Source organism: Hemiscyllium ocellatum, chromosome 51 (assembly GCF_020745735.1).
Source record: "Hemiscyllium ocellatum isolate sHemOce1 chromosome 51, sHemOce1.pat.X.cur, whole genome shotgun sequence".
In the NCBI taxonomy this organism is placed as follows: domain Eukaryota; kingdom Metazoa; phylum Chordata; class Chondrichthyes; order Orectolobiformes; family Hemiscylliidae; genus Hemiscyllium; species Hemiscyllium ocellatum.
In genome coordinates, this window is record NC_083451.1 from 2,505,323 (window position 1) to 2,532,263 (window position 26,941).

Genomic DNA, 26,941 nt, shown 5'->3' on the forward strand with positions numbered 1-26,941 from the left:
AGCCTTCCCTACATTGTGGAAGCTCACGGCTCAATTTAGAGATATTCCGACGTATAACGAAACATCGTCATATCTAAAGGGAGAAATCTGCATTTTAAAGGGACTTTTAACGGGCTATTTCTGCAAATAAAGAGATTTAATGGACAAGAGCTCGTGGGACCACAGTTAAAATGCTTTTAATAACCTTTTTTTTTAATTTCCCTGCCTTCCCAGGATACAGAAAAACTCTGGTGCCCTGACAAAAATCCAGCAGGAAGATGATTATGGAGCTATCAGTAAAAATGTTTCATTTGGGTAACCAACGTTATTAATGGAAGGACATAGCTCAAGGTTACAGTTCGATTTTCCCTTTCAATATTCCTTGAAATTGTGATGTTCAATTGTAGTGTTCAATTATGATCCATTAAAAGCAGTATCCAGTTTCATCTGACTGAACAACCGAAACAACTTTTCTTTCTGCTCTTTAGATGTGAAATCCTCGCTCCCTCTCTCTATTGACCCAACAGGATTACCAGGGCTGGAAGTACCACTCTCAAAATACGATTGCTGACCTACAGTTTTCTTGTGCTGCTGAATATAGGATTTAAAAGCTGCTGGCCTGATCTCGCACAAAGCACAGACTGTTCACCCGAGCCTGCACAGAAGATAAATTTCACTTGGAACAGAGCAAAAAATAACAACTGTTACCAGTCCCACAACTCATGTGTTTCCTATGGACAAAGTTAAAAATCACACAACACTAGGTTATTGTCCAACAGGTTTATTTAGAAACACTAGCTTTCGAGCGCCGTTCCTTCAGCAGGTAGTCTTGGAGAACAAGATCATGATTCCGGAATGTGTAGCAAAGGAGTCCATTGTCATGGAAATGTGATACGTTAAACAATTTTAGATTAAATCTTTCACCTTTTAGAATGGGTTTCTGGTCTTTTGTATATTAATCCCAGAAGTAACAATAGGTGTGAATTCTGTCTGTGTCCCACTGTTGAGTCAGACTGACATTTCTGCATTTCAATAACATACTAGAGACGGTCATTTATGAATTAAGGATTGGTGAGCTAAATTACCCATAAACCTCAGGGATATGCAAATTAGGATGGATTAGAGTCACAGAGATGTCCAGCATGGAAACAGACCCCTCAGTCCAACCTGTCCATGCCGACCAGATATCCCAACCCAATCTAGTCCCATCTGCCAGCACCTGGCCCACATCGCTCAAACCCTTCCTATTCAAATACCCATCTAAATTAGTCTTAAATGTTGCAATTGTACCAGCCTCCACCACTTCCTCTGGCAGCTCATTCCATACATGTACCACCCGCTGCGTGAAAAAGTTCCCCCGTAAGTCTCTTTTACACCTTTCCCCTCTCACCCTAAACCTATGCCCTCTAGTTCTGGACTTCCCAACACCAGGAAAAAGACTTTGCTTATTTACCCTACTCATGCCCCTCAATTTTGTAAACCTCTAAGGTCACCCCTCAGCCTCCAACGCTCCAGGGAAAACAATCCCAGCCTGTTCAGCCTCTCCCTGTAGCTCAGATCCTCCAACCCTGGCAACATCCTTGTAAATCTTTTCTGAACCCTTTCATGTTTCACAACATCTTTCCGTTAGGAAGGAGACCAGAATTGCACGCAATATTCCAACAGTGGTCTAACCAATGTCCTGTACAGCTACAATATGACTTCCCAACTCCTGTACACAATACTCTTCACCAATAAAGGAAAGTATTCACTAAACTATATACCTGCGACTCCACTTTCAAGGAGCTGTGAACCTGCACACCAAGGTCTCTTTGTTCAGCAACATTCCCTCGGACTTTACCATTAAGTGTACAAGTCCTGCTAAGATTTGTTTTCCCAAAATGCAGCACCTCGCATTTTTCTGAATTAAACTCCAACTGCCACTTCTCAGCCCATTGGTCCATCTGGTCAAGATTCTATTGTGGGCGGCACGGTGGCACGTGGGCGGCACAGTGGCACAGTGGTTAGCACTGCTGCCTCACAGCACCTGAGACCCGGGTTCAATTCCCGACTCCGGTTTCCTCCCACAGTCCAAAGATGTGCGGGTCAGGTGAATTGGCCATGCTAAATTGCCCGTAGTGTTAGGTAAGGGGTAAATGTAGGGGTATGGGTGGGTTTCGCTTCGGCGGGTCGGTGTGGACTTGTTGGGCCGAAGGGCCTGTTTCCACACTGTAAGTCTAATCTAATCTGAAGTAACCACTTCGCTGTCCACTACATCTCAAATTTTGGTGTCATCTGAAAATTAATAACTGTACCCCTTATACTCTCATCCAAATTCAATTATGTAAATGACAAAAAGTAGAGGACCCAGCACCAATCCTTGTGGCACTCCGCTGGTCACAGGCCTCCAGTCTGAAAAACACTCTCCACCACCATCACCATCTGTCTTCTATCTTCAAGCCAGTAATATCCAAATGGCTAGTTCTCCCTGTATTCCGTGAGATCTGACCTTGCTAATCAGTCTCCCATGAGGAACATTGTCGAGCACCTTACTGAAGTCCATATAGATCACATCTACTGCTCTGCCCTCTTCAATCCACTTTGTTACTTCCTCAAAAAACTCAATCAAGTTTGTCAGACATGACTTCCCACACACAAAACCATGTTGACTATCCCTAATCAGTCCTTGCCTTTCCAAATACATGTACATCCAGCCCTTCAAGATTCCCTCCAACAACTTGCACACCACCGACATCAGGCTCACTGGTCTATAGTTCCACGGCTTATCCTTACCACCTTTCTTAAACAGTGGCACCACGTTAGCCAATCTCCAGTCTTCTGGCACCTTACCTGTGACTATCGATGATACAAATATCTCAGCAAGAGGCCCAACAATCACTTCTCTATCTTCTCACAGAGTTCTAGAGTATGTCTGATCAGGTCCTGGGGATTTATTCACCTTTACCCGTTTCAAGCACTCCAGCCCTTCCTCCTGTGTAATATGGACATTTTGCAAGATGTCACCATCTATCTCCCTACAATCTTTATTTTCCATATCCTTTTCCACAGAAAATACCGATGCAAAATACTCACTTAGTATCTCCCCATTTTCTGCAGCTCCACATAAAGGCCGCCTTGCTGATCTTTGAGAGGTCCTATTCTCTTCCTAGGTACCCTTTTGTCCTTAATGTATTTGTAAAAACTCTTTGGATTCTCCTTAATTCTGTTTGCCTAAGCTATCGCACGTCCCCTTTTTCCCCTCCTGATTTCCCTCTTAAGCATACTTCCTTTATACTTTTCGAAGGATTCACTCAATCTATCCTGTCTATACTTTACATATGCTTCCTTTTTTTTTCTTAACCAAACTCTCAATTTCTTTAGTCATCCAAAACAATGCAACAGCATATGAAACAGTAATTGCTGCTCCTGCAATTCGAGGAAATCACCTCCAGCACCTAAAATACTTCAAAAAAAAGGAACAGCTGTTACAGCCAGAAATTTATTTTTTCCCTCATGGGAAATACAGAGTAAGGGGGTGGGTATGGGTGAGATGCTTTTCAGAGGGCCAGTGTGGAAAAGATGGACGGAATATTCTGCTTCCACGTCAGAGTCACAGAGATGGACAACATGGAAACAGACCCTTCAATCCAACCAGCCCATGAAGGAACATTTTATCTGCATTTATCCTTCCAAGCCCCTTTCAGAATTCTACTGGTTTCAATAAGATCACTTCTTCCAACTGCTCCATGCTAAACAGGATTCCCAAACTAAACTCGTCCCACTTGCCTGCATTTGGCCCATTTCCTTCTAAACCTTTCTATTCATCTACCCATCAAATTGGCATTTAAATGTTGTAACTGTACTTGCATCTACCACTTCCTCAGCAAGCTTATTCCACAGGCAAACCACCCTCTGACAAAACGTTGCCCCTCAGGGTCCTTTTAAGTCTCTCTCCTCTCACCTTAAAAAAAAGGCCCTTAGTTTCGAGCTCCCCTACGCCAAGTAAGAGCCCTTTGCTATTCACCTTACCCTCCACTCCTCATGATTTAATAAATCTCAACTTCCTGTGCTCCAGTGAAAAAGGTTCCAGCCCGAATCATTGGAATTTCTTCTGGGATAGAAGTGACCTGTAGAAGAAGGTCGGATTGCACCTAAATTGGAAGGGGACGAATATACTGGCAGGGAAATTTGCTAGAGCTGCTTGGGAGGATTTAAACTAGTAATGTGGAGAAGTGGGACCCAGGGAAATAGTAAGGAGAGAGATCGATCTGAGACTGGTACAGTTGAGAATGGGAGCGAATCAGTCAGGGCAGGCAAAGAACAAGGTAGGATTGATAAATTAAACTGCGTTTATTTCAATGCAAGAGGCCTAACAGGGAAGGCAGATGAAGTCAGGGCATGGTTAAGAACATGGAGCTGGGATGTCATAGCAATTACAGAAATATGGCTCAGGACAGGACTGTCAGCTTAATATTCCAGGATATAAATGCTACAGGAAGGACAGAAAGGCAGGCAACAGAGAGTGGGGGGGGGGGGGGGGGGGGGGGGGGGGGGGAGCGGAGGGTAGCACTTTGATAAGGGATAGCATTACAGCTGTAGTGAGAGAGGATATTCCCAGAAATACATCCAGGGAGTTTGTTTTGATGGAACTGAGAAATAAGATACAGATGATCACCATTGATTATTGTTGTATTATAGACCCCATAATAGTCAGCAGGAAATTGAGAAACAAATTTGTAAGGAGATTTCAGTTATTTGTAAGAGTAGGGTGGTTATGCTAGGGGATTTTAACTTTCCAAACATAGACTGAGACTGCCATAGTGTTAAAGGTTTAGATGGAGAGGAATTTGTTAAGCATGAACAAGAAAATTTTCTGATTCAGTATGTGGATGTACCTATAGAGAAGGTGCAAAACCTGACCTACTCTTGGGAAAAAGGCAGGGCAAGTGACTGAGGTGTCAGTGGGGGAGCATTTTGGGACCAGAGACCATAATTCTATTAGTTTTAAAACAGTGATGCAAAAGGATAGACCAGATCTAAAAGTTGAAGTTCTAAATTGGCAAAAGGCCAATTTTGACGGTATCAGGCAGGAATGTTCAAAAGCTGATGTCCGCAGGTAAAGGGATGGCTGGAAAATGGGAAGTTTTCAGAAATGAGACAACGAGAGTCCAGAGGTAGTATGTTCCTGTTTGGGTGAAAGGAAAGGCTGGTAGGTATAGCGAATGCTGGATGATGAAAGAAATTGAGGGTTTGGTTAAGAAAAAGAAGGAAACGTGTAAGGTATGGACAGGATGGATCAAGTGAATCCTTAGAAGAGTATAAAGGCAGTAGGGAAATCAGGAGGGCAAAAAGGGAACATGAGTTAGCTTTGGCAAATAGAGTTAAGGAGAATCCTAAGGGTTTTTCCAAATACATTAAGAACAAAAGCATAACTAGGGAGAGAATAAGGCCCCTCAAAGTCAGCAAGATGGCCTGTGTGTGGAGATGGGGGAGATACTAGGCAAGTATTTTGCATCAGTGCTTACTGTGAAAAAGGATATGGAAGATATAGAATGTAGGGAAATGGATTTGGAAAGGCAAGGACTGATCAGGGTTCGTCAATGTGGTTTTGTGCGTGGGAAGTTATGTCTGACAATCTAACTTGATTGAGCTTTTTGAAGAGATTGATGAGAGAATTTGAGAGAGCAGAGAGGTGGATGTGATCAAAATGGACTTCAGACAGGCTTTCGACTGGTTAGCAAGGTTAGATCTAATGGAGTAAGGAAAAACTAGCCATTTGGATGCAGAATTAGCTCGAAGATAGAAGACAGAGGGTGGTGGTGAAGGGTTATTTTTCAGATTAGAGGCCTGTGATCAGTTGTATGCCACAAGGATCGGTGCTGGGTCCAATAGTTTTCCTCATTTATATAAATGATACTAACGATACCTCTTAAACTCATATCCAATTCATTATGAAATTCCAATTCCACCATCTGCCACAGTGGGATTTGAATCCGGGAGGTCCAGGAACTGGGTTGAAAGTCCAGTCAATAATGGCACTCGGTGATCGCTCCTTCAATCCGTCTGCAATGATGCGTGAATTTGCTGGTGGCTCCGCAGGTGGGAGGAGTGGGTGAATCCCTTCCCACATTGAGAGCAGGTGAACGGCCTTTTCCCCGTGTGGACCCACTGGTGTCTTAGCAGAGAGGAAGTATCGCTGAAGGCCTTCTCGCACTCAGGGCAGCGGAAGGGCCTTTCCCCTGTGTGGACCCGCTGATGCCTCAGCAGGGTGGAGGAATCGCTGAACGCCTTCCCACACTCGGGGCAGCTGAAGGGCCTCTCTCCTGTGTGGACCCGCTGGTGCTTCTGCCTATCAGAGGAATTGCTGAAGGCTTTCCCGCACTCAGGGCAGCTGAAGGGTCTTTCTCCCGTGTGGACGCGCCGGTGAGTCCGCAGGGCGGAGGTATTGCTGAAGGACTTCCCACACTCGGGGCAGCTGAAGGGCCTCTCCCCTGTGTGGACCCGCCGGTGCTTCAGCAGGTTGGAGGAATTGCTGAAGGCCTTCCCACATTCGGGGCAGCTGAAGGGCCTCTCGCCCGTGTGGACTCGCCGGTGCTTCAGCAGGTTGGAGGAATTATTGAAGGCCTTCCCACACTCGGGGCAGCTGAAGGGCCTCTCCCCACTGTGGATCCGCCGGTGGGTCAGCAGGGCGAAGGCCTGGGTAAAGCCCTTGCCGCACTCAGGACAGGTGAAGGGCCTCTCTTCTGTGTGGACCCGCTGGTGCCTCAGCAGGTTGGGGGAATTGCTGAAAGCCTTCCTGCACACGGGGCAGCTGAAGGGCCTCTCCCTCGTGTGGACCTGCTGGTGCCTGAGCAGGTTACGGGAATTGATGAAAGCCTTCCTGCACACGGGGCAGCTGAAGGGCCTCTCCCCTGTGTGGATCCACTGGTGTCTCAGCAGGGCAGAGGAATTGCTGAAGGATTTCCCACACACAGGGCAGATGAAGGGCCTCTCCCCCGTGTGGATTCGCTTGTGGGTCAGCAATGCAGAGGAATTGCTGAAGGCCTTCCTGCAGATGGGGCAGCTGAAGGGCCTCTCCCCCGTGTGGACCCGCCGGTGGGTCAGCAGGGCAGAGGAATTGCTGAAGGCCTTCCCACAGATGGGGCAGGAGAACGGCCTCTCCCCGGTGTGACTGCGCCAATGAGTCTCCAGGGCAGACGGAACACGGAAGCCTTTCCCACAGTCACCACACTTCCATGGTTTCTCCAAATGGCAGGGTTCCTCAGGTTTCTCCATGGCCAAAGTTTCAGCCGCACATCAATGCATGTGGAGCCCCCTCCCTGCCGTGAATTCCTCTTTCCGGGTTGTATATCTCCACAGTTAGTGCGCTGCAACAGTAGGGTCTCTCACTGATGACAAAACCGTACTCAAACTGGAGCCAAAAAGCTTCGCTCCTTCTCACAGAATCATAGTTGAAAATTGTTGTGATCCCAATGGCTTGAGTGACTGTCAGACATTGACGTCAAAGTGAAGACTGCAGGCGCTGGAGAGTCAGTCGAAAAGTACGGCGCTGGAAAAGCACAGCGGGTCAGGCAGCATTCTAGGAGGAGTGTCAACATTTTGGGCATAAGCCCTTCATCTGTTCATTTTAAAACATCCATCTTCAAATGCTCTGTAAAAAGAGATTACAAAAGTCATCACTGTCAATGAAAGGGAAAAATTCAGAACCAGCAATTCTACTTTCTGCAGAATATTCTTTTCTTTTGTTATTCCACAAAATTGAAAGTACCATTCCTCTCTCTCTCTCTCTCCCCCCTCTGTTCTCACTCCGCTCTAAGTATTTCTCCGGAAGTGCTGATTTAGGATCTTACAGGGGCAGAAAAGTGAAAGAGTCAAGACTGACATCTCTCACCTGAAAGTTAATATCTTTCACAACACAGGTATACTACTGAGAGTGAACAGGTTTGATTTTGAGAAGCAAAACAAAGTGTGCCAACTCAGGGTGAATCTCTCATGCAGATTCTTGAGGAACAACCAGACACGAAATGGTTAACGTCCCCAGGAAGGGGGACACCGACACACTTCAGTCAAACTCTTCTGCTCCCAGTAAGGGCAAACGTCCTTGAAAGCTGCTCTGAAAGTTCAGTCTTCACAACCACACGTCTGCTTTCACCGAATACGATTAGTCATACAGCGTGGAAATAGACCCTTTGGCCCAACTCATCCGACCAGATATCCTAAATTAATCTAGTCACATTTGCCATCACTTGGCCCCTAATATGGTGCTGGCAACTGGGACAAAGTTGTATTGGCTATCTGGTCAGCATGGACGAGGTGGACCAAAGAGTCTGTTTCCTTGCTATACATCTCTATGACTCCAGTCACATTTGCCATCACTTAACCCCTAAGTGTCTGAACCCTTCATATTCATGCACCCATACAGATGCTTGTTAACTGTTGTAATTGTACCAGCCACCTCCACTTCCTCTGGTAGCTCATTCCGTGTATGCACCACCCTCTCTGTGAAAACGTTGCCTCCGAGGTCTCTTTTGAATCTCCCCCCTCTGCCCTCATGCTAAACCAATTACCCTCTAGTTCTGGACTCCAAGGACAAGACTTTGTCTATTTACCCTATCCATGCCCCTCATGATTTTTAAAAAGTCTGTAATGTTACCCCTCAGACTCTGGCGCGATGGGGAAAACAATCCCACCCTATCCTTTCATCCCTCCTCACCCGGGTAATTAAGACACCCGAGTTTGCAGAGTCTGTTCCCTCCCTGGATTCATTCCAGTTGCTACAAGTAAACAGATTCATTTCACTCAGAAGGCATTTCACTCAAACCGACAGGGCCACTTCCACATTGTGACACCATCAAAAGGTCGGAGGAGAAGCAGGGTTGGGAGATGGGGCAGGAGAAAGGAGTAGGGTGAGATGCAGGGCTCGGCCAGCAGAGTATTGCACCTGCGCTGCCTTGCATAGTTTGCAGAAATCCGTTCCCTTCAGAGAATTCCCAGAGTGTGGAAGCAGGCCATTCGACCCAAGGAGTTCACACCGACCCTCCGAAAGGTAACCCACCCACACACATCCCCCTACCCCTATTGCTCTATATTTACGTCCTGACTAATACACCTAACCTGCACATCCTTGACACTATGTAATTAAGCATGGCCAACCCACCCCCAACCTGGACAAAGTTAAAAATCACACAAACATGGATGCGGGGGAGAAATGAGCACTACCGCTGTCAGGCGGTCGTGTGGGGATAGAAGAAAAAGAAAAAAGTCATAACACCAGGTTATAGTCCAACACGTTCATTTGGAAGCACTAGCATTTGGAGCACTAGCATTTGGTGGTTGCAGAGAATAAAATCATAAGACACGGAATTTATGGAAAAACATTACAGTGTCTAGCAACTGAAATGATACATTGAACAAACCTGGATTAATAAGATTTCATCTTTTCAAATGGGTTGCAGGTATCGTTACTATGTAATTAATTATAAGTGACTGGTAAACAAACAGAACTGCGCAGTTCGATGGTTGGCTTTAGTTTTAACGTGGGAGACAATGATAATTCGGATTTAGATGAGTGGTGTTCCTTTTTTGCGGCTCCCATTTCAAACGCTTCCTTACAGGCTGGTCAGTCTTTGGAATGTACAGCTGTTCAAATAATTCTTAAATTCCCATCGCTCCCCCACAGCCCACTTCTACGTCTTCCCAGTTCAGACTTGTAAATGATCCTTCTACTTCTAACTCTCAGGCTGTTGTAAGTTCAGCAGTTACACCCCAACCTAAAACACGTGCTACGGTAGCTACACAGTCTCTTGTTCCTCCTTTCCCTTTTCAGGATACAGATCACATTTCTGACTGCGAGTATTATAAGCAAAGATTAAGGCTGTCTAGACCTTTTAGAAAGCGTCATATTCCGCAATCAAACTTTTTCAAATTCCTCTTCTGAAGATACAGAAGGTGAGACACGCACATTAAGAATGTTCGCTGGAAGGGAATTACCGAACCCACAAACTGCTGCCCCTAACATCCATATCCGTGTTTATTGCCCATGGAAGCCCCATGAAATTATATCTATCATCAGTAATGCTCCGGACCACCACAAGGTGCCACAGGAATTTGTCGATTTCTTAAATACTACAATTAAGGTTTATGATGGTAATGCAAAAGACCTTTGGTCTCTCTTACAGCAAATTTTTACCTGCTCTGACTATGCCCATTTTATTGAACACATTAATCATGACAATTTTACTGATTTTGCCAATGCAACAGTCCAGGAAGAACAGAGGCAAGAGAAAATTCGAGCTGCTACATCTTTTGTATTGGCAAAACCTATCGACCTTGCTCATATTCTGAAAAATAAAGAGACTGCTGAGGATTTTCTTTAAATGTTTTATAGAATGTTATGAATCTTATTCTGGAGATCAAGATTGAAAATTCAATGCTGTTAATATTCAGTATAACTATGTTGTTATTAAACTGTTTGCTGTCCTCTGTAGCCACAGCAGTCAAGACAAACAACTTGGAAGGGGTTGAAGCCACTCCTAATCAACTCCATCATTCCATTAGAGTTCTATGGAAACATCAAAGTGAAGAAAAACCTCAAGTTTGTGTAAAATCAGAATTTGTTGTTCAAGAAGGATCTTCCAAGCAAACATCTGTACATAATAATAGAGGCTCTGCAACTAGCCGAAACAACAGTCATGGGCTTGACCGAGGGTCTCCACCCCCCCGCCCAGAAATGCGCCACATGGCTGTTTTAATTGTAACAGTCAATATCACTGGGTTCATGACTGCCCGACTCAAGGCTGCTCTATTCGTGGCAGTACATACCATTGGGGCACTGCTTGCCCTAAAAAGGCATCAAAGGAAGATCAAAAAGGACAATTCACCAATTTTTCTCAGAATACTCCTTTTTCACAATGACCAAATAATTTTCTTTTATGTTTCCTGTCTTCTAAGCAGGAACCCACAGTCCTACTGAAAGTAGACATCAGATGGTATCCTTTTCTAACTGACACAGGAGCTTCAATGCCTTCTGTAAAATCTGACATGGACTTAGCAATTTCAAAATGGACAAAGAGTTTGTCTGTTCTTCAAGGAGCAAGCAAAGAATTTTCGCTTTCTGAACCAGTTCCCTTTTATTTTCAAGGTTATTCCCAGTTTCATCATTTTGTAATTACAAACAAAATATCATGCAACTTGATGGACGAGACTTGCTGTGCACCTTTAAAATAAAACTTGCATGCTCCCCTGATGGTGTCCAGCTTGATTCGGACTCATCTGAACGTCAATTGTACGTATCCACTAAACCACAATGGTGGTCACTTGATATTGATCCTCAAAATTCTGGAGATCACATTAATCTTGCTTATGATCAAACAGGCCAAGATAAAATTCTTGAAGATTTCTTCACAGATTTAGTTGGAACCAAATTGCATGTGCAGATTTTGGCCCACGTCACCAGTCAAGAATGAGAGGCAGATTTTGTTGAAATACTTTCTCATCTATGGAAGCAAGGGGACTTATCAGCATCTCACGTCTCTCGAAAAGTCAACCCACCTCACCATGCTAAAGAATTTGGCTTTATAGTTCACTGTGCAATTTCCAAAGCTTTTTGCAAGGTTTGTAGCTCAGGTTGAGGTTTAGGGTGTAGGTTTGCTCGCTGAGCTATAGGTTTGATATCCAGAAGTTTCATTACCTGGCTCGGTAACATCATCAGTGGCGACCTCCAAGTGAAGCGAAGCTATTGTCTCCTGCTTTCTATTTATATGTTTGTCCTGGATGGGGTTCCTGGGGTTTGTGGTGATGTCATTTCCTGTTCATTTTCTGAGGGGTTGATAGATGATATCTAGATCTATGCATTTGATTATGGTGCTATGGTTGGAGTGCCAGGCCTCTAGGAATTCTCTGGCATGTCTTTGCTTAGCCGGAGTCGTTGGATAGATATGTTGTCCCAGTCGAAATGGTGTGTTTTTTTCCTCCGTGTGAAGGGCTACGAGGGAGAGAGGGTCGTGTCTTTTTGTGGCTAGCTGGTATTTGAGTATCCTGGTGGCTAACTTCTTATTGTTTGTCCTACGTAGTGTTTGTGGCAGTCCTTGCAGGGAATTTTGTAGACAATGTTGGTTTTGTCCATGGTTTGTACTGGGTCTTTTAAGTTTGTTCGTTTCTGTTTGAGAGTGTTGGTGGGTTTGGGTGCTACTTAGGATTACCAAAGCTGACACACACTGCTACATGCTGCAGACAATTCAAGAAGATATGACTGTTCTATATTATTCGACTCCTGCTTCCTGCAATGCTACACTTCAGCATCATGAGAGTCGGAACATCCTCGATTTAGTCAGCACAGATGTATGGACTGAGACATCCTCTCATGTTGGACTTACAGACTGTGAACCCATCCAAGTTGCTTTAAAGCCAAATATTATTCTGCCATCCATTCGCCAGTATCCACTGAAACAGCAAGCTAATCCAAGCATTACTGCTTTAATTGAAGACTTCATCTATCAAGGCATTTTAGTCCCATGCCAATCACCTTGTACACTCCAATTATGGCTATCCTAAAGCCGGGAAAACCAAATCAGTATAGGATGGTACAAGATTTAAGAGTTATCAATGCCATTGTTCAACGACTTCATGCCTTGATTCCAAACCCAACTCATATTTTATCAACAATTCCTGCGGATGCTAAATATGTTGCTGTTGTTGATCTTCAACATGAATTTTTCTCATTGCCCCTTCATGAGAACAGTTAGTACTTATCTGCCCTCACCTTTCATGGACAGCAGCTAACTTGGACTCAACCAACCCAGGGCTTCGTTCGTTCGCCAACACGTTTTTCTCAGATCTTACAGAAACAATTGAAATGTCTAAGCTTCCACACTGTAAGTAATCTTAACAAGTGGATCTACATTAGTTCAATATGTGGACAACCTCCTTGTAACCAGCATTGATGAAGAAGCAAACTTATCTGATGTCGTCCTTCTCCTTAATTACTTGAAGCACTTGGGATGTGTAGTTTCCTCACAGTTTCCATAGCACTACGCCAAGTCAAGTTCTTGGGTTTTATTGTATCAGCTGATTCATGCTCCCTGGAATAGAGCTGCATCACTCCTATTGTCAACTTCCCAGCCCCAACTACAGTGAGGCAGATGCGCCAATGGCTGGGTATGGTCAACTTTCGCAGATAATGGATTCCCAATGCAACTCTCCTCATTAAGAAGTTGACCCCATATACCTCCAACGAGGGTACATTCACCCTTTCCTCAGAAGCAATGCAAGCCTTTAATGAACTGAAACAAGCTTTATCACAAGCTCCAGCTCTTGGAAGACCTCTTTACGATAGACCTTTTCAATTATACTGTACCATTTTGGATGACTGCACCTCCTCAGTGCTTACTCAACTCCATGGAGATAAACATCATCCAGTTGCCTATTTTTCTACTAAGCTTGACCCTGTTGCTTTGGGACACCTAGTTATACTCAGATTTTAACTGCCATTTACCTCAGTTTTACAATCGGCAGAGAACCTTACACTGCAACAAGACATTGTCATCTACAGTACACATTCAGTCAGTAATTGCCCTTTTAGGGAATTTGCAGACACAGCATTTGACAGCAGCCCGACAAAACTGTTATGAGATTTATCTTTTGAATAACCCTCAACTTTTAAGAATTGCACTACCATCAATCCAGCCGATTTCTTAGCTCATCCTTCTTCAACACTGTTAACTCCAGAACATGATTGTTTTCTCCTCATTAATGAGGATGTCCAAGTTTGGCCAGATCTCTCTGACATTCCAATCTCCAATCCTGAAATCAATATGTTCACTGATGGAAGTTCCCTTATCAACCACACAGGAACTCGCCTTTCAGGTTATGCTATAGTTGATGACTATGGCTCTATCTTAGAGACAGCTGCCTTTGATAACCCTTTTTCAGCTCAGCAAGCCGAACGTTTGCTTGTTCTAGGGACAGGACTCCGCACTAACATTTATACGGATTCCCAATACGCTTTTTGTGTTGGACATGATTTTGGGCAACTTTGGAGTAACAGGGGACTCTGAACATCTGGTACTCCCATTTCACACCGACAGTTAGTATCAGACCTTTGAACAGCGTTCTTGCTCCCAAAACAGGTATCTGTTATAAAGTGTACTGCTCATGGAAAAGGCCAAAAGGCCAACAATGCTGCTGATATGGCTGCAAAACAAGCAGCTTGTAACCATCTAAAGATTGTGCCTAAAATGGTGAGCCAGACTGAAAACTCTAACAAGAATAAGTCTACCTTTAATAAACTAATGCCAACCATTCAAGATGTGGTTACCTTACAGAGGGATGCCTCTGAATCTGAAAGGCAGTAGTGGTCTAAAGCTGGCTATTATTGAAATCCTGTTACTAAACTATGGACCACTCCAGCTGGACAGATTTATACATCTGATGAACTTGCTTTATGGGTAATTGATTGTATTCATAATGCTACTCACTGTGGTGCTCGCTCAACATCTGACTTGCTTTTGAATGCCTGGTGACATCCGCGCATACAGCAGATGGCTCAACAAGTAAGTGATGGATGCCTCACTTGTCAGGAACACAATCCTGGAAAAGATATTCCTTGCCCTATGGGTCAGTCGCCCCTCCTTGAAGGACCTGGTTTTAGAATTGAACATAAATTGGAGACTTAGATGAGGGGAATGTTTAAGAAAGAAACGTTTTAAAAACTATAAGTTTTGAATTATATGTAGTGTGTAAATTGAGACGATTGAAAAAAGGTGGTTCGGGTTCCGAACCGGAAGTCTGACGGGACACCGCTCAGTGGTTCAGATTCTGAAATGGAATGCTGACGGGCACACTGACTTTGTGATAAACAGATTTTATATTATTGCGCGAGAAAGGAGAGGTCAAGAAATATATGGTAATGGTATGGTAAACTGAGAGACTATACAAAAGGTATTCTACAAAAGGTGGTTCAAGTTCCAAAACAGAAGTCTGATGGGTTACTGGTCGGTGGTTTAGCTTCCGAAATGGAATGCTGATGGGACACTGACTCTATGATAACTTATTTATAAAGGAATTAAGGGCTACGGGGAGAATGCTGGTAAGTGGAGTTGAAATGCCAATCAGCCATGATTGAATGGCGGAGTGGACTCGATGGGCCGAATGGCCTTACTTCCACTCCTATGTCTTATGGCCTTATGGACTGAGAAGTTGTAACTTTTGTTCATTAAAGGCAGATTGCCGAGAGAAAACCGTGTAGGGACTGACTTACTTAGACGAATAGGAATATAAAGGTAAAATTTGTAGGTCCCAAGGACATACATATGTAATTGAAGAAAACAAAATCAATATAAATTTGGGAAGAAACTTGTGTGTTTGGGGATAGAGTTAAAATAAATACCACTTGTATATTTTCCTGCATTGCAGACTAATGAAACATTAAAAACTTGTCCTGAATTAAACAGTGAAAGAAGAAAAAAGTTAGAGAGAGTGTGTATGCGTTTGGGAGAGGGGGGGGGAGGGGGGGAGAGAGAGGGGGAGGGGGGGAGAGAGGGGGAGGGGGGCGAGAGAGAGGGGGAGGGGGGCGAGAGTGAGGGGGAGGGGGGGCGGGGGATTGGGGGAGGGGGGGGAGAGAGGGAGGGGGGGGAAGAGAGGGGGGGAAGAGGGGGGGGAAGAGAGGGGGGGGAAGAGAGGGGGGGGAAGAGAGGGGGGGGAAGAGAGGGGGGGGAAGAGAGGGGGGGGAAGAGAGGGGGGGGAAGAGAGGGGGGGGAAGAGAGGGGGGGGAAGAGAGGGGGGGGAAGAGAGGGGGGGGAAGAGAGGGGGGGGAAGAGAGGGGGGGGAAGAGAGGGGGGGGAAGAGAGGGGGGGGAAGAGAGGGGGGGGAAGAGAGGGGGGGGAAGAGAGGGGGGGGAAGAGAGGGGGGGGAAGAGAGGGGGGGAAGAGAGGGGGGGGAAGAGAGGGGGGGGAAGAGAGGGGGGGAAGAGAGAGGGGGGGAAGAGAGGGGGGGGAGAGAGAGGGGGGGGAAGAGAGGGGGGGGAAGAGAGGGGGGGGAAGAGAGGGGGGGGAAGAGAGGGGGGGGAAGAGAGGGGGGGAAGAGAGGGGGGGGAAGAGAGGGGGGGGAAGAGAGGGGGGGGAAGAGAGGGGGGGAAGAGAGGGGGGGGAAGAGAGGGGGGGGAAGAGAGGGGGGGGAAGAGAGGGGGGGGAAGAGAGGGGGGGGAAGAGAGGGGGGGGAAGAGAGGGGGGGGAAGAGAGGGGGGGAAGAGAGGGGGGGAGAGAGGGGGGGAAGAGAGGGGGGGAAGAGAGGGGGGGAAGAGAGGGGGGGGAAGAGAGGGGGGGGAAGAGAGGGGGGGAAGGGGGGGAAGAGGGGGGGGATGAGAGGGGGGGTGAGAGAGGGGGTGAGAGAGGGGGTGAGAGAGGGGGTGAGAGAGGGGGGGAAGAGAGGGGGGAAGAGAGGGGGGGAGAGGGGGGGGAGAGAGAGAGAGAAGGGGAGAGAGAAAGAGAAGGGGAGAAAGAGAGAGAGACAGAAAGAGAGAGAGAGAGAAAGAGAGAGAGAGAGAAAGAGAGAGAGAGAAAGAGAGAGAGAGAGAGAAAGAAAGAGAGAGAGAGAGAAAGAGAGAGAGAGAGAAAGAGAGAGAGAGAGAGAGAGAGAGAGAGAGAGAGAGAGAGAGAGAGAGAAAAAAAGAGAAAGAAAGAAAAAAAAAGAAAGAAAAGAAAGAAAGCAGTCACTCCGCACATTTCTTATGGTGCTCAAATCACACCTCTTGCAAAATGTCGGCCTTTTACTGCTCTAGGCCTGACCCAGAACCCCTGCTAGAATATTTCAGAAACCTATATACACCAAATACTCCCTCATATACACCAAACCAGGCTGTTAGTTCCTCAGCCAAGGTAAAGCTACGAATTTCCTTGTCCTTGATAGTAAAGATGTTCCCTATAAGGTTGCTATTGGAGCGCTTGTTCCCACAACAGTACCTTGTCCTGGCCAGTGGATAAGTCGATGGAACCTTCACCTAAGGAGGACGCAGCGGTCAGTCTCAGCTGACTTTTGCTCCTGTGGAAGGATCTCAATGGACTAGGGGACAATTCAGGACACTCAATAGGCTGAGGAATCCTGAATACCCTGAGTTTAGGAGGATCGGCGGGGATAATAAGACCATGAGACATAGGAGTGGAAGTAAGGCCATTCGGCCCATTGAGTCCACTCCGCCATTCAATCATGGCTGATGGGCAGTTCAACTCCACTTTCCCGCATTCTCCCCGTCGCCCTTAATTAATAAGTCAAAAGAACCACAATTACCTCATCTGCAGCCTGAGCATTATAGGAAATAAGACCAAAGAGGCTCTGGAACAGACTAAACTGGGATTACCAGATCTGCATCTTCACTCTATGCAGAATAGTATGCCTTAGACTAAATACTAGCCCGAGATGGTGGGGTCTGTACAATTGCCCAAGACAATGCATTATGAGCATACCTGACCGCACTGGCAATATTACTAAGGTACAAGATGAGATCCAGGTGCCCCTTGATGGGATGACTGAAGGGACCAGTTGGGAAACTGGGGATTGGGCTTATCAATTTAGTTATGTATATCGGGATTATTCTCCCCTGTCCGTTTACAGGCATCGCTATTGTTAAGTGTTCAATTGCTAAACTTATGAGCTCCCTCAGTGATATAGACTCACCCCAGAACATACTCCTTTTGCAATCAGGTGGCCCACCCCCATGTGTTAATGGCAATGGCAATATGACCAGGTGAACGGAGAAGAGGAGGACGGTAATGGCTGGAATGCCTGGGGTGGGGGGGGGGGGGGGGGGTGAATGAGGATATGGGCCTCTGCAAGCTAGGACAAAATGGATAAAGGAGTTGCACAAAATAGCGTCTGTATTGCTAAATTAGATTACACTGAACCAGACAGAAACAAGAAACTGCAGGCTGATGTAATTCCAATAAAAAACAGAAATAATGGTTAACTCTGAATTGCAGTTACAGCCAAAATGGCTCCCAGTGCCTACGTGACGACCTACAGCTAGTCTCTAAAGCTATAAAACTAACTAATCACATTTTGCAAGCTGCGAGTTCCTCATAAAAGGAAATATTAAACCACATTTTGTAAGCTGCGAATCTTTGTAAAGGTGACCTAAAACATTACGAAATAATCAATATCATTGGTTCAAACAACTACCCATGAATGCTCCATGTCTGACGATGAACAATGTATATAAACCTTATGCAAACTCTGTAAGGTTGTTTGATTCTTTTGATTGCCTAGAAGTTTTCATACTTCGGGACAAGTCAGTCTGCCAACCCAGAACTGTAACATATAATAAATGATTTTTTGCATGTTAGACAAAGAGTCATTTACAGGTGTGTTAATTGACCGATCGTGGAACCGAGATACCTATAGATCATCACCTATTGCATTTATTTCTGGGAATCAGGCGCATGTTAAAAATAAAAAGAGAAAAGATGTCTACCACTCCCCTTTCCCAATCTATCCTTCCATGTTTCCAGAGACTGCTCCCTCCCTGAATTCACTCCAGCTGCTACAAGTGAACAGATTTTCCACCATCTCTCCCTCCCAGGACGAGGAGTGGCCCAGAGAGAAGGGCTGTCACTCTGAAACTGATAGGGCTACTTCTGCGTCATGATGTCGAAAATGGGGAGCGGGTACGGGGTGAGTCTGACAGCAGGCCCTGCACTGTACCTGCTCTAGACAGTCAGCTGCCTGGCGCACACTGCACCTGCACTGCCCAGCAAAGGGCAGGAGAGTTGCAAATATCCCTTCCTTCTTAGAATCCCTACAGTGTGGCAGCAAGCCAATTGGCCCAACAGGTCCAACCCAACCCTCCAAAAGGCAACCCACCCAGATCCATTCCCTACCACTATTGCTCTACATTTACCCGTGACTAATGCAGTTAGCAGGGCAGCACAGTGACTCAGTGGTTAGCACTGCTCCCTCACAGTGCCAGGTCCCAGGTTCGATCCAGCCTTGGGCGATTGTATGGCATATTCTCAGACTGTCTGCATGGGTTTCCTCCGGGTACTCCGGTTTCCTCGCACAGTCTAAAGATGTGCAGGTCAGGTGAACTGGCCATGCTCAACTGCCCATAGTTGCTAGGTGCATTAGTCAGAGGGGAGTGGGTTACTCTTCAGAGGATCAACGTGGGCTTGTTGGGCCAAAGGGCCTGTTTTCACACTAATCTAAACATCCCTGGACACTAATGGGACAATTTAGCATGGCCAATCCACCCCAACCTGGACACAAGGGGTTATTAGACACGGCCTATCTACCCTAACCTGTATATCCCTGGATACTATGAGTAATTTAGCATGGCTATTCCACTCTCATCTGCATATTCCTGGACACTATGGGTCAGTTAGAATGGCCAATATATACTAACTAGAAAATCCTTGGGCATTATGAGTCATTTAGCATGGCCAAACTACCCTGACCTGCACATCGCTGCACAGTATGGGTAATGTAGCTTGGCCAAGGCTGATACTGCCAGAAATGACAGTTGGTGTTGCCCTCAGCAAGATGGCCGTCCGCGCTCCCCGTCCCAAGACAACATGGGCTTTACCCTCACAAAGATGAAGGCCGGTTGCCCGGGCAACCCGAGAGGGTCTTCCCCAGTGAAGTAAACACTGGGCCTGTCCAGCTTTTATTCGAGGCCTCAGACCTCCCTGAGGAACTTATAAACTCCCCGGTCTCCTTCCTCCCGCGGTTTCCAATCCTACCCTGTCTCACTGTCGTTTCTCCCCGGGGGCTGGAGCGAGGGCTTGGCGCTCGCACCCGGTGACCTCCCCGAGATGTTTCTGAAATCTGCTCCTGTTCTGAAGAAGGATCACTCGACCCGAAACGTTTCCTCCGCTTCCTCTCGACACCTGCTGCCAGACCTGCTCAGCCTTTCCTCTACTCTTGTTCCTTCAGCCGCCAGCACCCACACTCAGTCACACTGCCTTTGTCCCGCTCCAGGACCGACACTGCACATGCGCCAGCACCCACACTCAGTCACACTGCCTTTGTCCCGCTCCAGGACCGACACTGCACATGCGCCAGCACCCACACTCAGTCACACTGCCTTTGTCCCGCTCCAGGACCGACACTGCACATGCGCCAGCACCCACACTCAGTCACACTGCCTTTGTCCCGCTCCAGGACCGACACTGCACATGCGCCAGCACCCACACTCAGTCACACTGCCTTTGTCCCGCTCCAGGACCGACACTGCACATGCGCCAGCACCCACACTCAGTCACACTGCCTTTGTCCCGCTCCAGGACCGACACTGCACATGCGCCAGTACCCACACTCAGTCACACTGCCTTTGTCCCGCTCCAGGACCGACACTGCACATGCGCCAGCACCCACACTCAGTCACACTGCCTTTGTCCCGCTACAGGACCGACACTGCACATGCGCCAGCACCCACACTCAGTCACACTGCCTTTGTCCCGCTACAGGACCGACACTGCACATGCGCCAGCACCCACACTCAGTAACACTGCCTTTGTCCCGCTACAGGACCGACACTGCACATGCGCCAGCACCCACACTCAGTCACACTGCCTTTGTCCCGCTACAGGACCGACACTGCACATGCGCCAGCACCCACACTCAGTAACACTGCCTTTGTTCCGCTACAGGACCGACACTGCACATGCGCCAGCACCCACACTCAGTCACACTGCCTTTGTCCCGCTGCTGGACCGACACTGCACATGCGCTAGCTCGCAAGGGGTGGGGGTCCTGACGTGATGTCAGGTGGGAGAATGGTTGCAGCTAGGTAAAAACAATGACTGCAGATGCTGGAAACCAGATTCTGGATTAGTGGTGCTGGAAAAGCACAGCAGTTCAGGCAGCATCCAAAGTGCAGCGAAATCGACGTTTCGGGCAAAAGCTGCACTTTGGATGCTGCCTGAACTGCTGTGCTCTTCCAGCACCACTAATCCAGAATGGTTGCAGCTGTCCTCCAAAGAATCGGAGACGCTGGGGGCAAGGTGATCGTTTTGCGTGAAGGTGTACTTTAAAAAAGTTTTAACGTAGTTTTTAAAAAACTTTTCAGCCTGTTCAGAAATGCTATTCCAGATCTCTGGAAGACTCAAACATTGGAAAACGTTCAAACATAAACAAAGGGATACCCACGAATGAATTAAAATAGGTAAGATAAATGATGAAAGAAACCTAGCACAAAATATCAAAAAGCTTCTGTTGGTATGCTTAAGGAAAAAGAGTCACGAAGGTAAGTGTTGGTCCCTTGGAAGATGAAAACAGTGAGTTAACGGGGGAACACTGAAGTGGCAGTTTTCCCGTTGGACGACCGTAGTGCCATTCCTATTGGAACGGGTAAGTGAGAGGCTTTAGAAAGGGTCGAATGTAAGGGAAAAGGTACACTTCAGGTCGGCACGGTGGCACAGTGGTTAGCACTGCTGCCTCACAGCGCTAGAGACCTGGGTTCAATTCCCGACTCAGGCGACTGACTGTGTGGAGTTTGCACATTCTCCCCGTGTCTGCGTGGGTTTCCTCCGGGTGCTCCGGTTTCCTCCCACAGTCCAAAGATGTGCAGGTCAGGTGAATTGGCCGTAGTGTGGGGTAAATGTAGGGGAATGGGTGGGTTTCGCTTCTGTGGTGTCGGTCCTGTAGCGGGTCGGTGTGGACTTGTTGGGCCGAAGGTAAGTAATCTAATCTAATCTAAAAAAAAAGCACACTATTAGGATTAAGGGCAGGTGAGTCCCCTGGGCCAGATGGCCTACATCCAAGGGTACTAAAGGAAGTAGCGGCTGAAATAGTAGATTCATTAGTTACAATATTCTGAAAATCCCTGGTCCTGGGAAAGAAGCATTGAGTTTATTTAAGGCAGCAATAGATAGGTTCTTGAGGGGATCATAGCTTGCAGGGAAAAAGCGGGAGGATGAAGTTGAGAAATTTACCAGCCATGATTGAATGATGGAGCAGAACAGGCTGAATTATCTAATTTCTGCTCCTATGTCTGATGATCTTATAGTTCCAGGAGATTGGACAATGCTATTGTAACACCTGTATTCAAAACGGGAGACAGGCAATATGTGGGAAATTGTAGACCAGTTAGTTTAACGTGTTGTTAGGAAGGTGTTAGAATCAGTAATCAAGGAAGCAATATCAGAACATTTAGAAAGTCAAAACTCTATCTGTCAGATACAGTATAGTTTTATGAGCCACAAATCATATTTGACTAATTTGCTAGATTTCATCAGTGATGTAACAAAGTAGATAATGGGAATTCTACAGATGTAATATATCTGGCCTTCTAGAAGGCATTTGCTAAAGTACCACATAAGAGGTTGCTTCATGAGATTGGATCATATGGGATTAGGGGTGATTTATCAGCTTAGCTAGCTGATGAGCAGAAGAAAGACAATCCAAATCAATGGCTTTTTTTTTCTTGGATAGCAAGATGTAACTCGTGAGGTGGCACAGGGTTTAGTCTTTGGACCCCAGCTATTTACAAATCTACATTTGCAACTTAGATGCAAGAATAAAAGGCTCAATATCTAAATTTGCAGATGACACAAAAATAGGTGGGATGGTAAATTACAATGAGGAAATAAGAACCATACAAATGGATATAGATAGGTTAGGAGAGTGGGTCAAAATGTGGCAGATAGAGTTCACTGTGGATAAGTGTGAGGTCACACATTTTGGTCGACAAAACAGGAAGGCAACCTATTACCTAAATGGGGAGAGAGACATTGGGGCACAGAGGGATCTTCGTTCATGAGTCACAGAAAACTAGCATGCAGGTATAACAGATAATAAAGAAAGTGAATGGAACATTGACTTTTATAAATAAAGTAATACGATATGAAGGTAACAAAGTGTTGCTGCAACATGGCATTGCTGAAAGATTGTGCTCAGTTTGAATCCCCTTATTTGAGGAAAGATGTAGAGACAGTTCACAGGAGGTTCACTAGATTGATCCCAGAGATGAGGGTTTTGCCGTATGAAGAGAGATTGAACAGTTTAGGCCCAAACTCTCTTGAATTTAGAAGTATGAGGACAGATCAAATTGAGATGATAAAATGTATGGATAAAATAGACGTGTAGTGCATGGTTCCACTTCTGGGGCATTATGGGATGAGAGGTCATAGATTTAGAATAAGGGGTAACAAATTTAAAACAGAATTGAAACTACTTCGCCCGAAGAGTTGTGGATCTGTGGAATTCACTACCCCAAAGTGGTACATGCTGGGGCAGTAAGTAAATTTAAAGAGGAGTTAAGACAGATTTTTAATTGGTGATGGGTTGAAGTGTTATGGGGAGAAGGCAGGAAAATGGGGTGAGAAGCATTTTAATCATGATCAAATGGTGGAGCAGACTCGATGGGCCAAATGACCTAATTCTGCCCCTATATCTGATGAACTTAAGAACTCTGGAGCAGGCAGGACTTGAACCCGATCCACACTTCTGTGCTACAAGACACCTGTAAAAATATCAAATCCTCCCCGGTGGGGAATTGCATCTCCGGTCTCCTGAGTCACAAGTAACCACTATACTACCAAGAATGCTGGTCAATTGTAAGATGATGGAGAATGGGTTGGTGTTTCGGGAATGATTATAGATATGATAGTCTGAATGGCCTCCCTAAGTACTGTAACATTTGTAAACATTCTAAATCAGCCAATAATCTGTGCCATGCCACACAAGCACAGTCCCACTGGGGTGTGTACGGCTGGATGAAGTGATCCAATTCGGTGTATGACCTGGAACTAAATCCCCAGAGGCACACCAGGGAACAGTGGTCCACTTGCTCCACATGTGGGAAGGGATTCACTGAGTCATTCAATCTCAAATACATCAGTGACTGTCTACAGGACAGAAAGGATTGAACTTCTCAGCAACAACTGCTTTAACAAAACATGTTCCCTTTTTATAGTCGTAGTGAGAATCACAATTTTTAAAACTGTGGGCTGATATGAGTGATGTTGAGAGACCAGGTTTTGAATGCATGACTGCTCAGGTAACAATGGTTGCTGTGCGGCGCAGTGTGATGACTAAGGGGTCGTACCTTTAGATGCTCAGTTGTTTCTGTGTTGTTGACGGGCTTGACCTCATGGACGGACACAATGGGTTGAATGGCCTGCTTATGTGCTTTAGTAACTCATTGAAAGAATGATAGAAGCTTGATGAATTGAATGAATGACTGAAGTTTGCCTCATGCAATGAATATCTGCAGCTTGTTTGTTGAATCATTGAATGAAGTTAGATTCATTGAAATAATGACTGCAGTTTAAGTTGAAGTTTAACTTGAATGAGTGAAACTCGTTTCTTTGATTCAACGAAAGTAGTTTGATTCATTGAATGAAAGAGTGAATCTTGATTCATTGTATCAAAAAATATTGTTTTTATTCACTGAATGAATGATTACACTTTGTTTCATTGAATGAATGTGTTAAGCTCGTTTCATTGAGACAGTGAATGAAGTTTGACTCATTGAATGAATGAGAGTAGTTTCATCCATTGAATGAATACTGAAGCTCGTTTTTTGAATCAATGAATGGAGTTTAATTCGTTGAAATCATGACTGAAGTTTGGTTCACTGAATTAATGAACGTGGTTTGATTCGTTGAGTGAATGAGTTAAGCTCTTTTCATTGAATCAATTAATGAAATTTGATTCATTGATTGAATGCGTGAAGTTTGAATCATTGTATGAATGAGTGAAGCCCCTTTAGTTGGATTAAAGAATATAATTTGAATCATTGAATAAATGAGTTACGTTTGTTTCACTGAATGAATACAGTTCGGTTCATTGAATAAATGAGGAAACTCGTTTCATTGAATGCAATTTGACACAATGAATGAATAAGTGAAGTTTGATTCATTGAATGAGTGAGATAAGCTCGAGATTTTGAATGAACTGGCGCAGTTTAATTCATTGAATGAATGAGGTTTGATTCATTGAATCAAAGAGATAAACTCGTTTCATCGAATCAACAAATGAAGTTGATTCATTCAGTAAAGGAGTTGCGCCCTTGTCATTGAATCAATGAATGAAGTTCAATTCATTGTGTCAATGAATGAAGTTTGAAACTTTGATTGAATGAGTTATGCTCGAGTCATTGGTTTGCTTCATTGAATGTGGTTTGTTTCATTGAATGAACGAGATAAGAGTGAGTCCTTGATTAAATGAATGGAGCACGTTTCAGTTATTCAACAAATAAAGCTTGATTCATCGAATGATTGATTGAAGTTTGGTTCCTTAAATGAGTGCATTTTGAGTCATTAAATGAATGAGTTAAGCTCGTTGCATTGAATCAATGAATGAAGTTTGATTCATTGAATGAATGAGAGAATTTTGATTCATTGAATGAGTGAGATAAGCTCGAAACTTTGAATGAACTAGTTTGATTCTTTTAATGAGTGAGTGAATCTCGTTTCATTGAATCAAAGAATATAGTTTGATTCATTGAATAAATCAATAAGCTCATTTCACCGAATCAGTGAATGATGTCTGACTCATTGAATGAATGTGAAAAGTTTGATTCATTGAATGAATGACCGAAGCTCGTTCATTTTTTTGAATCAATGATTTAAGCTTGACTCATTGAAATAATGACTGAAGTTTCTTTCAGTGAATTAATGAATTAGGTTCTGAACTCCGGATTTCTGACCGAATTCCAATTCCTCCAACTGCCATGGTGTGATTCGAACCCAGGAGTCCAGTGAACTGGGTTTTGAGTCCAGTTGATAATGGCACTCGGCCATCGTTCCTTAAATACCCCTTCAATGGCACGGGAACTTACTGGTGCTTCCACAGATGGGAGGAGCAGGTGAAGCCCTTCCTGCACTGACAGCAGGTGAGTGGGCTGTCCCTTGGACAGACCTGCTTGTGCGTCAGCAGGCTGGAAGAATTGGTGAACCCCTTAACACACTCGGAGCAGGTGATTGGCTCCCTCTTGTGAACGTGCTGGTGAGCTTCTAAAATCTCAAGACATGTAATCAAGAAAGATCGCACTCTATTCACTACTCCAAACTTACACCAAGATTACACATTAAAAGCTATGTACTTAACTGTTCCTGTAAGCTCCCGCACACAGGTTCCTCCAAGATCAGTTGTGAAATTTTCTGTTTATTAATTTTCCTCGGTGCACTCTGTTGTCCAGAGATACATGAATTGAGACAGCAAAGGCAGTAACTACGCAGATTCACTGCTTTGTCAGTTAGCAGTGTAAGTTTCTTTCTCTCTCTCTGTCCGTTACAGAACATGTCCTGTGGTGGTCTTTCTCCCTTATAAAAGTGCTGTTGTTTTGACTTTTTTAGTCCGAAGTTCCAAAACAATGCAACAGCATATAAAACATTAGTTGCTTCTCCAGGAATTCAAGGAAATCACCTCCAATAGCTAAAATACCTCGAGAAAGGAGCAGCTCTTACAGCCGCAAGTTTTCCCATCATCCATCTTGGATTTGTTCTTGGTGAACATTCCCATCTCCCAGGTTACAGTTATTCAAATAATCTGCCCTTCTATTTTTGCTACCAAAATGGATGACCTCACATTTAGCCACACAATACTGCACCTGCCATGCAATTTTCCACTCAATCAGCCTGTCCAAACAACATTGCATCTTCCTCACAGCTCGCCCTTCCACCCATCTTTGTGACATCTGCAATTTGTGACATATTCCAATTAGTTCTGTCATCTAAATCATTGACATATACTGTGAATACCTGGGGTCCTACTCCCAATCCCTGCAGTTCTCCAATCATGAATCATAAAACGTTGATCTGACTGATCCTCCCTGACTAACCATACAAAATAGCAGATGTTAGCCTGATGTTCACAGCTGACAGAGATCTGATAAACAGTTATGAACCAACCTGCTCAAAACTAAGACCCCTCATCTTAGCCATTTCTGCCCTGGGAAATACTCTCTGGCTATCGACTCTATCTATGTCTCTCATTATGTTGTATTAATGCACATTAACCTAGAGGATTGTTAGTTTGGGTTGATCCCTGAAGG

The 26,941-nt window shown here is 45.1% G+C and overlaps 1 protein-coding gene and 1 long non-coding RNA gene across 3 annotated transcripts in view; one reads left to right on the forward strand and one right to left on the reverse strand.

The window, feature by feature from the left end:
* LOC132805663 (uncharacterized) overlaps positions 1-972 on the forward strand; it is a 31,155-nt gene extending 30,183 nt beyond the window's left edge. The window contains exons 2-3 of the long non-coding RNA XR_009640928.1: positions 214-330; positions 468-972. This is a non-coding gene — a long non-coding RNA (uncharacterized LOC132805663). The remainder of the gene's footprint in view (positions 1-213; positions 331-467) is intronic.
* A 3,535-nt stretch (positions 973-4,507) lies between these two features.
* On the reverse strand, positions 4,508-20,388 carry LOC132805662 (zinc finger protein 271-like). Of its 2 annotated transcripts, XM_060820851.1 has the most exons (3): positions 19,683-20,388; positions 14,433-14,595; positions 4,508-7,609 (listed from the first exon to the last, which is right to left on the reverse strand). In XM_060820851.1, the coding sequence occupies exon 3, from the start codon at positions 7,231-7,233 to the stop codon at positions 6,013-6,015; it is 1,221 nt and encodes a 406-aa protein (XP_060676834.1). In that variant the 5' UTR covers positions 7,234-7,609; positions 14,433-14,595; positions 19,683-20,388; the 3' UTR covers positions 4,508-6,012. The 2 variants fall into 2 exon arrangements, with proteins under 2 accessions (XP_060676834.1, XP_060676835.1); XM_060820852.1 differs by lacking the exon at positions 14,433-14,595.
* Positions 20,389-26,941: the final 6,553 nt, after the last annotated feature.